The following is a 12,291-nucleotide window of genomic DNA, read 5'->3' on the forward strand; positions in this document are numbered from 1 at the left end:
TTTTACTTCTATCTTTAGTAGCTATTTCTAGAATAGTCTTCGTTTCTTATTCAACTCATTTACTTGTTATTTAATATTTCTCAAATGTAAGCTAGAGACATCTTCAGGTGCCAAGTACCTGCCATCAGCCACAAAGGTGGATGGATGCTATGCTACCCTCATCCCTATGGAGAGAACTGTCTCTTAATGTCTATAAACTCTATTTTCATATTAGCATCTCCGTGATCATGAAAACATATAACTGCATCTAGAGTCTGAATATCTGAGGGAAGCATGCTTCTTATCTGAGTAGTTCAAGATAAGGCTCATAAAATGTCCAAGGAAAGCAACTGTCAGTGAACTGAGCATTTCTGAATGTGTGGCTGGTAGAAACCTAATTTGCAATGAATATTTAGTTCTCCATAAAACAAAAAGCCTTGTTACTGCTCTTTTCCACAATTCCCCTTTCCAGTATTTGTCAACTGACTTCACCTCCTTTCAAATTAAACAAAATAGAAGGTTTTTATTTATTCCAGTATTTTAGACTGAACAGCTCCCTGGAGGTTCTCCATTTACTGGCTTGGGTAATACTATCTTTGCTTTAGTTTATTAGATTGACAAAGTTAATTTAAAAATAACCTAGGGAACTTTAAGTGATTCTTGGAAGGGCTAACATGCATGCACATTATGGTCGGTCACCCATTTCCTTCTGTGTGTAACTTATCTCACGAAGGGAATTTATGTAGATTCATAATTTCTTAGAATACAAAAAATATGTTGCCAACATGAAACATCATCATTCTGATGATGAAATGCTTTCAATTCTTTACTCCATCTAGTTTAGACAAGGAGCAATTTGATAAAATCGCCATACAACTGTTTATTGCCAATGCTCCCCCCACCCCATTTTCATCTGAAATACAACCTGGGGCACATAGCATCTGATTAAATTCATACAAAGCACAAATTATTGAACAGAAACCAAGATGCATTTCAAAGTAAGTATCAATTAATGTGACACCCAATTCCTTTTTTTTTAAATTAAATCTTTATTGTTCAGATTATTACATTAGTTACTCTTTTTTCCCACCATAACTCCCCTCCACCCAGTCCCCACCCCACCCTCTGCCCTCACTCCCCACCCACTGTCCTCATCCATAGGTGCACGATTATTGTCTAATCTCTTCATTCACCCCCACCTCCCTTTCCCCCGCCCCAAGAATAGTCAGTCCATTCCCATTCTATGTCCCTGATTCTATTACAATCACCAGTTCATACTGTTCATCAGATTATTTATTCACTTGATTTTTAGATTCACTTGTTGATAGATGTGTATTTGTTGTTCATAATTTGTATCTTTACCTTTTTCTTCTTCTTCCTCTTCTTAAAGGATACCTTTCATCATTTCATATAATACTGGTTTGGTGGTGATGAACTCCTTTAGCTTTTTCTTATCTGTGAAGCTCTTTATCTGGCCTTCACTTCTGAATGATAGCTTTGCTGGATAAAGTAGTCTTGGTTGTAGGTTCTTGGTATTCATCACTTTGAATATTTCTTGCCACTCCCTTCTGGCCTGCAAAGTTTCTGTTGAGAAATCAGCTGACAGTCGTATGGGTACTCCCTTGTAGGTAACTGATTTTTTCTCTGGCTGCTTTTAGGATTCTCTCTTTGTCTTTTGCTCTTGGCATTTTAATGATGATGTGTCTTGGGGTGGTCCTCTTTGGGTTCCTTTTGTTTGGGGTTCTCTGCGCTTCCTGGACTTGGAAGTCTATTCCTTTCACCAGGTAGGGGAAGTTTTCTGTCATTATTTCTTCAAATAGGTTTTCAATATCTTGCTCTCTCTCATCTTCTGGCACCCCTATAATTCGGATGTTGGTACGCTTGAAGCTGTCCCAGAGGCTCCTTACACTATCTTCGTATTTTTGGATTCTTTTTTCATTTTGCTTTTCCAGTTGGGTGTTTTTTGCTTCTTCGTATTTCAAATCTTTGACTTGATTCTTGGGATCCTCTCGTCTGCTGTTGGGAGCTGTATAATGTTCTTTATTTCAGTCAGCGTATGCTTAATTTCTAGTTGGTCCTTTATCACAACATCGAGGGTCTCATTAGATTTCTTAAAGATCTCACTACATTTATCGGCGGTCTCACCAGTCTTCTTGAAGATCTCACTACATTTATCGGCAGTCTCACCAGTCTTTTCGAGGGCCTTACTAAATTTATCAGCGGCTTCTAGACAGTTCTTTAAAGACCTTAAAAGTGTGGTTTTGAACTCTATATCCAACAGTTTGCTTTCCTCCAATTCTGTCGTTTGTGTCCTGTTTATTTGTCTTGGCATTTTTTATGCTTCGCTGTGTCGATAGAGTGCCTTTCTGTACTAAGTGTCCCAATTACCTGAGGTAGACACTCTTGGTGCACCCCCTTGTGGGCTTTGTGCACAGTCTTGTTGTAGTTAAGCCTTGATTGTTGTAGTTATCACTGTAAGGAATTGACCTCCAGGCCAATTGGCTGTGAGAATCAGCTGTGTCTGCAGTGGGAGAACTTCTGTGCTGGAGACACCCCTCTGGGGCTAGACTTGCTTCAATGGGGCTTTGGTGCTCACTGAGTCTGCCCCCTGAGTGTGTCTTTTATGGTTTCACGGAGCTGCAAACTGGATGGTCCCACTCTGACCTCTGGGCTTCCTGGCTCCTGGATCTCTAGGGAGGTGCTAATCTAGCCTTTGCCTGAGGCTATCCAGCAAAAGTCTCCCTGCAGGGCTTGGGCGGGGCGGGTCCCATGGGATCAACAGGGCGGGGTTAGCAATTATGGCTGCTCTCGGTCTTGCCCTCAGAGGCTCTGCTTCTCAGTATCCCAGTAATCGCTGCAAGCCCCACGGAGAGAAAGCTGCCCTAGGGTTCTGAGTGATGCCAGACAGTCCCGCTTCTCCCGTATGAGTCTGGGTCCCTAGAGACTCGCCCGGAACTGGAGCTCAGAGCCTGAGACTCCCTCCCGATTGAAAACGACAACTGCGCCCTCAACAGCCAGCCCGCTCCGCATGCACTCCGAACCTTAGTATTTTACTTCCGCACTGCGCCTCCTCTGAGTCTCGGTATGCTTTTCTCTTTCCTCCTAGTTGTAGAACTTCCACTCAGCCAGTCTTCCTGTGGTTCTGGATGATGTCCGTTCCGTCTTTTAGTTGTATTTTTGAAGTGGTTGTTCGAGGCAGCAAACTCTGGTGTTTACCTATGCCGCCATCTTGGTTTCTCCCCAATTTCTAATCACTCCAATGTGCAAGGCTGATACACAAAACATATCTAATTTATTCTGTAGAATTCAATTAGAATATATTTTATATTTCTATCCAAGAATCACATCCAATGGTTTGCTAGCAGGTTGGTTAGGTGTTTTTTTCCTAGTAGATTCTTACGAAAAAAGAAAAATAATCAGTGTTATAACTAGTTCCTCCTCAAATGTTTCTTCATTTAATTTGAGACAGATTTCTCATTACCTAATATTTTTCTTCTTTCTTTAATACATGGATCTGTGCTGCTCTTGGCAAGAGCACTCTCTCTTTTCTCCAGGTTTCTGCGACAGTGAACACAGGATAGAAAACCATAAAACCATACACATAGGGATCCTACAGCCTAGTTTGTGAGACTAGGCTTCAAAGAATAAAACTGTTCAACAACACCCTACAAGTGATCGTCTGTGAAGTAGCAACACTTTTTCTCTTCAACAGAAAACAACAAACAACTGATCCAGCACAAGAGTGGCCAAGCGCAGCTGATCATTGTGCAAGCAATCAGCCATTGGTCAAAGCTACACCCAGAGAACCCGACAGGCAGCTGGCTCCAGGGCCCGGGTGATGGCATCTTGGTCACAGTGCACTTGTGTGTCCTGCTTCCCACTAGAACTTATTGAGTGCTTACAATGTAGAGATACTGAGATTGGGCCAGAAAGCCTGGGCAAGACAAAGCCCATAAACTGAAGGAGTTCAACATGTTTTGGGAAGAAGAGCTGCTCTGGTTCTTAATGAGGGAAAGAAGCCTTGATGCTTTATACCACAAACCATCACTTGATGCTTACAATATACATTATTTTAAAAGCAAAAACACTGATAAGGAAAGAATTTCTTTTAAAAAAATGTACAAGTTCCAGGACTGCAGTTGCTTTTGTTTTTCATTTTATCTATATCCAATTCAATTTATTTATATCTAATACCTACCATGTACAGGTACTTCCACATAGCCTGTTTTTTTCTTCTATTTCTTACAATGTATCTAAAAAGTGCTTGCAATCCTATAAAATAAAAGGCTAATATGCAGAATGACCAGTTGCTATGATGCACACTGACCACTAGAGGGCAGACGCTCAATGCAGAAGCTGCCCCCTGGTGATCAGTGCACTCCCACAAGGGGATCACCGCTCAGCCAGAAGCCGTGAGCCGGGTTCATGGCTGGCGAGTGCAGCAGCAGTGGCGGGAGCCTCTCCCGCCTCCGCAGCAGCACTAAGGATGTCCAACTGCCGGCTTAGGCCCGCTCCCCATGCCTAAGCTGTCAGTCGGACATCCCCCAAGGGCTCCTGGACTGTGAGAGGGTGCAGGCCAGGCTGAAGGACCTCCCCCACCCCGCCGCCCGAGTGCATGAATTTCATGCGCTGGGCCTCTAGTATAACAATTATTTACCTCAAAAAAACTAACTAAAAAAAAAGTCAATGTATACTTTATATTGTTATGGGTTAAATATTTCAAAGAAATCTGGTGAAAGCTAATAAAGTCCTACTACTTATTCCAAATTATATACGTTTACTTCAATTTCTCAGACCTCACAGTTAACACTAAGCACATATAGAAGTCATCTTCAAAAAGGGGGTGTGCAATGCCAGGCACTTCTGGGCATCACCGGGTCTACCAACTGTCAGTGCATTAAGTTAGCTGTGCTGAGAGCACTCACAGTGCTGTCCTGTTGTTTAAGCGATCCCAGATTTATGGGGGTTCTTATCTATGCTGACCTCATGAAAAAGGACCTCGGTCCATTCCATTGCTAGGTCCTGAAGATGTGGGTGATAGGGTCCTACTTCTAGGGAACCTCCTCCAGGTGGTTCTCTGTAACTTTGGTCTCCCCATTTCTTTCACTCTATCTGTTAGAGTCATCCAAAGAGCATGTATAAGGCTTGGGAAAGAATTCAGTCTAGACAAGGGATTCATCATCATCTTTAATGCTTGGGCAACCAGGAAGCAAGAGGGCAAGCTCCTTGAGGGCAGGGGCCAATATGGTAAGGTCTTTGTGGTGCCCTCAGAGCTCAGCACAGTGTGCCCTCTAACTGATTACTGAGAACAATGACAGTATACCTGGCCTGCTCCTCTTATCTCCAAGGCAGCAGCCAAGACGTAGCACAGGCCAGTGTGCAGTATGCAAAGCTGTCACTCAGCTGGATCTCCCACTGGCCTGGTAGCAGATGATTGGGTTTTGCATGCCTGGTTTATACTCTTCAAATATTTATAGACAGTTCCCTTTGCCTCTAGCCCTAGTTGTCACTTAGCCAAGTTATACATACATGGCCCTTTTAATCTTTCCTTAGAAATCAATCCTGCTCAGCTCCTTAATCATCCTAGTTGCATTTCTCTCAAGTTTTGGCTGTTTGTCTTTCTGGTAATTTATTCTGTTGAAATGCATAAAAAAAATACAGGTGTGAAGCAGAGAAGGTCTTGGTCACCTTCCAATTACGAAGATCAGTGCCTTTTACATGCAAAATAAAATTATTCAACCTCTTTCCTTTTGTATGATCACGTTTTTAAAAATTCGTATTTAAGATGATGGATTAATGAATACATTGCAAAAGAAAGGAAGAAAAGATATCAGTATTATACTCTCAGAATATCATCATTGATTAACTCTCTCTCTCTCATGTGTCTATAAACTGATTAATTTAACCTGCAGCATTCAGGCGTGGAGAACAATGGGAATTGAGAGTAATGTGGTCCCCACAGAGAGGTGTAATGTCCCTCCCTAAGGTGCCCTCTTCCTGCGGATACTTCTGGCTAACGCTAGCTTTCAATGAAAAAATTAAACACAAGTTAATTTCTCCCATTATAAAAGTAGTACATTAAAGAAAATTTTAGGTAATCAGAAATGAGGAAATGTTACTTATAGTCCACTACTCAAAGACAACATTTAACATTTTTGAATAATTTCATTTGAGTCTTTTTTGATGTATTGTTCCTCCCCCCGAATAGGCATGATCATACCATTTGCATAGTGTAATACCTTGCTTTTCCCACTTACTATTATAAGAGACATGTCATGTCTTGCATTGTCTTCAAATTGTTATTTTTAATGACCATATATTACTCCATCAAGTAAGTGGGTGTGCCTAATTTTACAATTCCCTATGTTAGACATTTACATTGTTTTACATTTAATCTATGTTTTCTTTAGATTAAATGTCATTATAAAGAAAATCTTTGTGTGCAAAGCTTTTCTGTATTTAAGATTGTTCCTAGATTCCTAGCAGTAAAATTAATGTTCCAAAGGACACCCGGAAAATAAATTTAGAGGAAGTAAAGAATTAATGCAAGTACTACTTGAAGTGAAAAATACCACCTTAAGTACAAAGATTTGTCTTCTGGTTCTGATGTTAACAAGTGAGCGCTCAAATCTTAGAAAGCTGTAGAAAACTGCTGGAGGTGGCAAATGCGGTAAGTTAAATGTGGTCCTCTCAAGCATTTCCCGTCTTTATCCACAGGTATACCGGTAATCCTTATCAAATCAGCTTAAATTCTTACCCTTACCTAGATCTACCATCAGAAGGCGAGTGAGGGCTGTGTAGAAGGTTGTTCGGCACCTGAAGTCACTGAGCCCGTCACTGTCACTGATGCCGAGGAAGGGGAAGTGTTCACTCTAATGAAAGCAAAAGAGCAGCCAAGTTACAAATGCGTTACCTAAGCCACCTGGAAATTCTAGTCATTAATGAGAGGAAATCAGACTCACCGTGTGATTTTTTAGCATGAACTTTACAGCATCTATCTTCACCAGTTTTTTTAAGAGGATATAGGTAATAGAAGTTAAGGAGTTTGGCAAAATATAACTGTCTTATCAACAGGTAATAATTCACAAAGTGACACTGAATTACAATGGCACTAATGCCTACTTATGAGGAATAAATATTATTTTGAAAGAGTAGTCCTAGAGAAATGTCCTTCAGACTGTTAAGAATGGCAATCTATTATTAACCAGTGCAATTACTTTTCTCATCTTATACATGTTCTCGTCCTGGAGAGGAAGAATTAATTTTATAATTAAGACAAAAACTTCTTTACTATTAAAGCCTTTGTAGTAGAAAATTAAAACTGACCTTTTTTTACATTTTTGATGTAATGTGAGAAATTCTCTTTACTTAATATTACTTCATAATAAAATAATGATAAAAGACCCATGATAGACTATCAAGAAGGAGAAAAATGTTCAATTCTAAGAAACAATGAGCTCAGTTAGAAACTTAAGGAAAGTCTGCTTCAGATGAAGGAGATGGGAATACAGCCAGGAGGACGTAGCAGACTGCACGTTATCAAGGACTGAAGGTCAGGTTTAGAGCGCCTAATATTTCTCAAGTACCTATTGCGTGCAAGGAATTTCATGTGTAACTCACCTAATCTTCACAATTAGAGTGCGAAATATTATTTCTTATTTCTAATCCATAGGTAAAACGAGCACAGAGAAATTAAGTTACTTGCCTAAGGTAACACAGTTATGGATGGATAGTGCTGAGATCTGAACTGAGGTTTGACTCCAAAGACCACATTCTTTCTCCTGTACCGAACCATCATCCGAACAGTTCAACGCATGACGAGAACATTACGAAATCAGCATGACGAGAACATTACGAAATCATAAGCATGATCACAGGCCTAAAGAATTTCTGGTTAACGCTGTCATCAAAACACCCTCTTCGTTTACTTTATCCAGTCACATGTTTTCTGCTACAGCCCAGGGCCTCTCTGGGTGGATCCCTGCCTACTTGCTCATGCCCTTCTTGCAGGCTATAAGAACCTTAAATGGCACCATTCATGTTCCCATGAAAACGCTGACTCTTTCCCTTCACATCGTCTCCAAGTATAGAACTCTCTCTGTTGCCTCCGTACAGGGACACTGAAATCTAACTCGAGATTTTAGTCACTCAGCCGTGGATGTAAAAGAGTAGAAAACACATTGGAACACAAGTCAGGAAGCCTGGGCTTTCAGCTTAACCACACCATTCAGTGGGCTGGAGGTGCCTGAGCACCATACTCAGCCACTCTCAGCCTTACTTTCCCCCTCCAACGAGTGAGGATGAAACCTATGCTCTGTCTTACAGGATTGTTGTGAGGATCAAATGATGAAAATGTCTTTTTCAATTTTAAACCAGGGAAGAAGACACAAAGATGCAGGGAATCAACGTTTACAGAATGTTTACTACTTACAAGGTTGATTCTCACAATCCCATGAGATAGGTAGTATCGCTTCTATTTTTCAGATGAAAAAACAAATCAAAAACATTAAATAGAACTTTCCAAGAGAAACGACTAGTATGACTTAGATCCAAGTCCCCTGGACTCTAAAGCCACCATCCCAGCGGCATGCGAGGCATGCACATTTGTTCACCTCCACGTCAGGATGCAGGGACAGGGCCGCATCTATGTGCTCTCCTCCTTGCACTGTGTTCAGTGGGTGCCCAATGAACTGAGTGTTTTGGCAGGCTGAAGGGCAAGGAGATCAGGGCTGACAGGTACAGGTCTTTCCCTGCCTACGAAGCTGCACATTTGATTTTTTTCCGGTGTAAATCACTGAGCAGAAGAACTGCCACTCAAACTTCACTCAGTTAAACAGGGTGGGGGGCAATAAACTAAGAAATACCTTAAGTAATTACCAAATACAATTCTCTTAGAATTGCAAAGTTAAAACTGACAGGGTCTGTAGGTAATCAGGATGCTGCCATTAATAGGAAATTCCTATCAGTGCTGCTAATAAACAGCAAGTCCTGTTCTGACAACAGAATATTTATGGGAGCAATAAACAGAACATTCACAGGAAGACTCTCGTCTGCCAAAGACACACTTTCTGCAGAACTGCATCTGTGCACTTTGAACCAAGGCCAGCCTCACTGCCTTTTAATTATATTCTAAAGAACAAATGATTAAGAGTAAATATTGTTTCAATAAAGAAAAAAATGAGAGCTCATCAGAATATTTATATTCCCTTATAGGAATTCAATTCAAAGCTAGTTATGGTCCTTAAGAGGGTCTGTAATGTTTTAAAACAACAACAACAACAACAACAACAACAACAACACACAAGGCAAATGGAGCCCTGGCAGGTGGCTCAGTTGTTTGGAGTATCGTCTCATATACCAAAAGGCTGCAGGTTCGATTCCCAGTCAGGGCATGTACCTAGGCTGTGGGTTCGATCCCCCATCAGGGTGTGTACAAGAGGCAGCCGATGGATATTTCTCTCTCACACTGATGTTTCTCTCTCCCTCTCTCCCCTCTCTCTCAACATATCCTCGGGGGTGAGGACTAAAAATAAAAAGGCAAATGGCTAATCATATTATGATTTTTATACTTTTATTGTATTCTTTTCTAGGATTTTATAAGTTGCATAAAATTTTAGTTGGTGGGAGCATTTTAGCTGCGTGGCTTTCTGAATAGCACATTACAGTGAGTGTGATGATGGCGGTTAACAGCAACAGCAGGAGTCTAGAGACATGAGTAAGAGAATCAGGAAAGGTCACACACAAAACATGTAATGGTAAAACCAAGATTCAAGTCCAACTTTGACTGTCAAGTATAAGTTCTTTTCACTAAGTTACATCATATCCATTTGATTTGAAAGAGGCCAGTGATTCTGCACAGACTAAGAGCTTCTTGGGACACAACTGAAGCTGTAACTAAGTCCCAGAGGGAACAGGGAAACTGTTCTTTTAGGAAGGAACCAATTCATTAATGAACTTTCATCACATCCAGACTGAGCAAACTCCATAGCCTGGCTGATAGTAACTCACCGAACAAAATTCCTTTCTGTATCCACGTATCCTTTAAAGAGGAGGATAACGAAATTGAGAATGAACTGTTTTCTTAAATTACAGGAGTACCACACACTTTAATTTAGCAGCTGATGGGCACAGTAGCAACAAGTACGACTTCAATTCATGGTATCAAGCCTTTACTGAGTATCTGCCATATTTCATCAAACCTACACCACTGATTATAAGAAACAACTCTAGGTGCTATTAAGAAAGACAAGATGCTTAAAAATACCTTCAACTGTAAGACATCTGATTTACAGAAGTGTTAAAATGTGAAGAAATTTCTGTTTGAGAATCAAAGGAATAGTGTAATAATATGATATTCATCCACTAAGTACAAGAGGGTGGATGATGGCACTAATCTTGTTGATTATTTAAAAGTCATATATGTTTACAAACAGTTTTTGTAGATAGAATTAGACGCCGATGATAAAAGAGAGTTCACGGATAAGAAAATTATATGTTTGAACTTATTGTAGATAGGTACAAAGTATAGTTACTGAACTATTGGTTCAGTTATTTCACAAACAGGGTTATGCCAATAAACCCTACTAAACTAAAAACTTCAAATAGGTGTAACCAAAATGAGGCATCTTAAGGGATACTAATAATCATGTACAAGGAAGAGGGGTTAAAGGGTTAGTCACCCAATAAGAGGGGTAACAATATGTTCAAATGCCCTCTAATAACTTATAACCTCACCAGAGAGAGAACTGGCCAATACCAAGTTATATTATATTCATCCTCAGATATACAGATAAGAACTAGGTTTTCAGGAACATTAAGAAAATTAAAGATGATAGGAATGAAAATGAAGGGCTTGCTATTTAGTGAGCACCTACTACATGATAGGGTCAGTAATACCAGGTGCTTTATTTTTGTTAGATAACACAAATATATTGTTATGTATTTATTATTTTATTTAATCCATATAAAATCCTAAGAGATAGATAATATTCCCTTTCTACGGATGAAGAAATTGAGCCTCCAGAGAAATTACATGACTTGTTCACGTTCTTTCAGTTAACACAGAGACTAAGGATTGTAACTATTTCAGGATGGCTTTACTAAGTCTTCAGCAAGACCTAAAAAAAATTTAAAAGACATCCAATTGAGTTATGATGGGTCAAATGAGGAGAACAGCATAGGTGGTGATTCAGTGAAAGACCATGAAAGGTGTCAAGGGGGAGGTAAAATGAATTTCCTTGGCCCAAGGAAAAGTATCAAGTACAAATTGTGGTTGAGTGGTGGATCAGAAATTAGTTATGGGAACTCAATAAGTCAAGTACCATTAAAGGACTCAAGTTCAAATCAATAATTTTACGTTGATCTGAGAAGCAAGTAGAAGGAATCCTGGGCTTTTGGGAAGATAAATGATCAGATTAAAACAATACTCAAGGAAGGTAATCTTGTGAGGCAGGAATTTAAAGAACTGCGTGAAGGTCTGAATAAGCTGGCTACAGAAGAGTAGAAAGGATTCTTACACTTGATCCTAGTATAAAAGAAAACAGAGCAGATAAATTATGGGATGCCTTTTCCATGGATGATACAGACAGAAAACAGAAAAATAAATCAACATTTCTTTTGATGAGAAATGTTAATAGACGTATGCCTGAGGGATGTATGCTGATGCTAGTTTTATTTAACATCCTCAAAGCCATCTGAAGATGGTGGTATTCATTGAAATAAAGCAATACATTTTAATACTGTTTCACCAAAGCAGAACTACTACTGGTTATCACTAAGTATTTCCTGTAACAGACATTCCTTCTATCCTTCACCCTTATTTTATTCTAGACTTCTGCTTCATTTCTCATCCTCTACTCTTTCCTGACCCTCACCTCATTCAGGATGCACCCCAGGGGTGGGAAGATCGGTGACAGGGTGAGGATGTCTGGTTTGCATATTACTTGCATGCTTAGCAATTTATGTTCAGCTATGTCTAAATGACCTTGACTAAAAAGAGCTCACTCAAAGCCAAACCAAAATGTCACATGCCCACATTATATTTAATGTGTAGATTTTCAGAAATTTAGTATGTAATTTATTTGAGTCCAATTTTTTAAAAAAACGAACTCTGTTGATAATACTGTGGGGAAAAAAAGCCACATGCTAACCGGACAAGCTCAGGGAAGGCCTGCATGGCAGTCTTACAAACTTAAAGACCTAAAGTAACCACAAGTTTGGTCTGAAATTAAAACTTTAACTAAAAGCAGTTATGGTGGGTAGTCATGTCCTAGGCCGGTATTTTCCTTGAAAAGGTCAATCTTTACCTTAACT

The 12,291-nt window shown here is 39.9% G+C and overlaps 1 protein-coding gene across 2 annotated transcripts in view; it reads right to left on the minus strand.

The window, feature by feature from the left end:
• RANBP17 (RAN binding protein 17) overlaps nt 1–12,291 on the minus strand; it is a 232,699-nt gene that overhangs the window by 69,263 nt on the left and 151,145 nt on the right. For both annotated transcript variants that reach the window (XM_070414418.1, XM_070414417.1), the window contains 2 exons: nt 6,942–7,005; nt 6,743–6,851 (listed from right to left, as the gene is read on the minus strand). In XM_070414418.1, the coding sequence (XP_070270519.1) occupies nt 6,743–6,851; nt 6,942–7,005 (173 nt within the window). The remainder of the gene's footprint in view (nt 1–6,742; nt 6,852–6,941; nt 7,006–12,291) is intronic.

This window comes from Myotis yumanensis, unplaced genomic scaffold (assembly GCF_028538775.1).
Source record: "Myotis yumanensis isolate MYYU_CA2020_CCGP unplaced genomic scaffold, mMyoYum1.0.hap1 SCAF_5, whole genome shotgun sequence".
Classification (NCBI taxonomy): Eukaryota; Metazoa; Chordata; class Mammalia; order Chiroptera; family Vespertilionidae; genus Myotis; species Myotis yumanensis.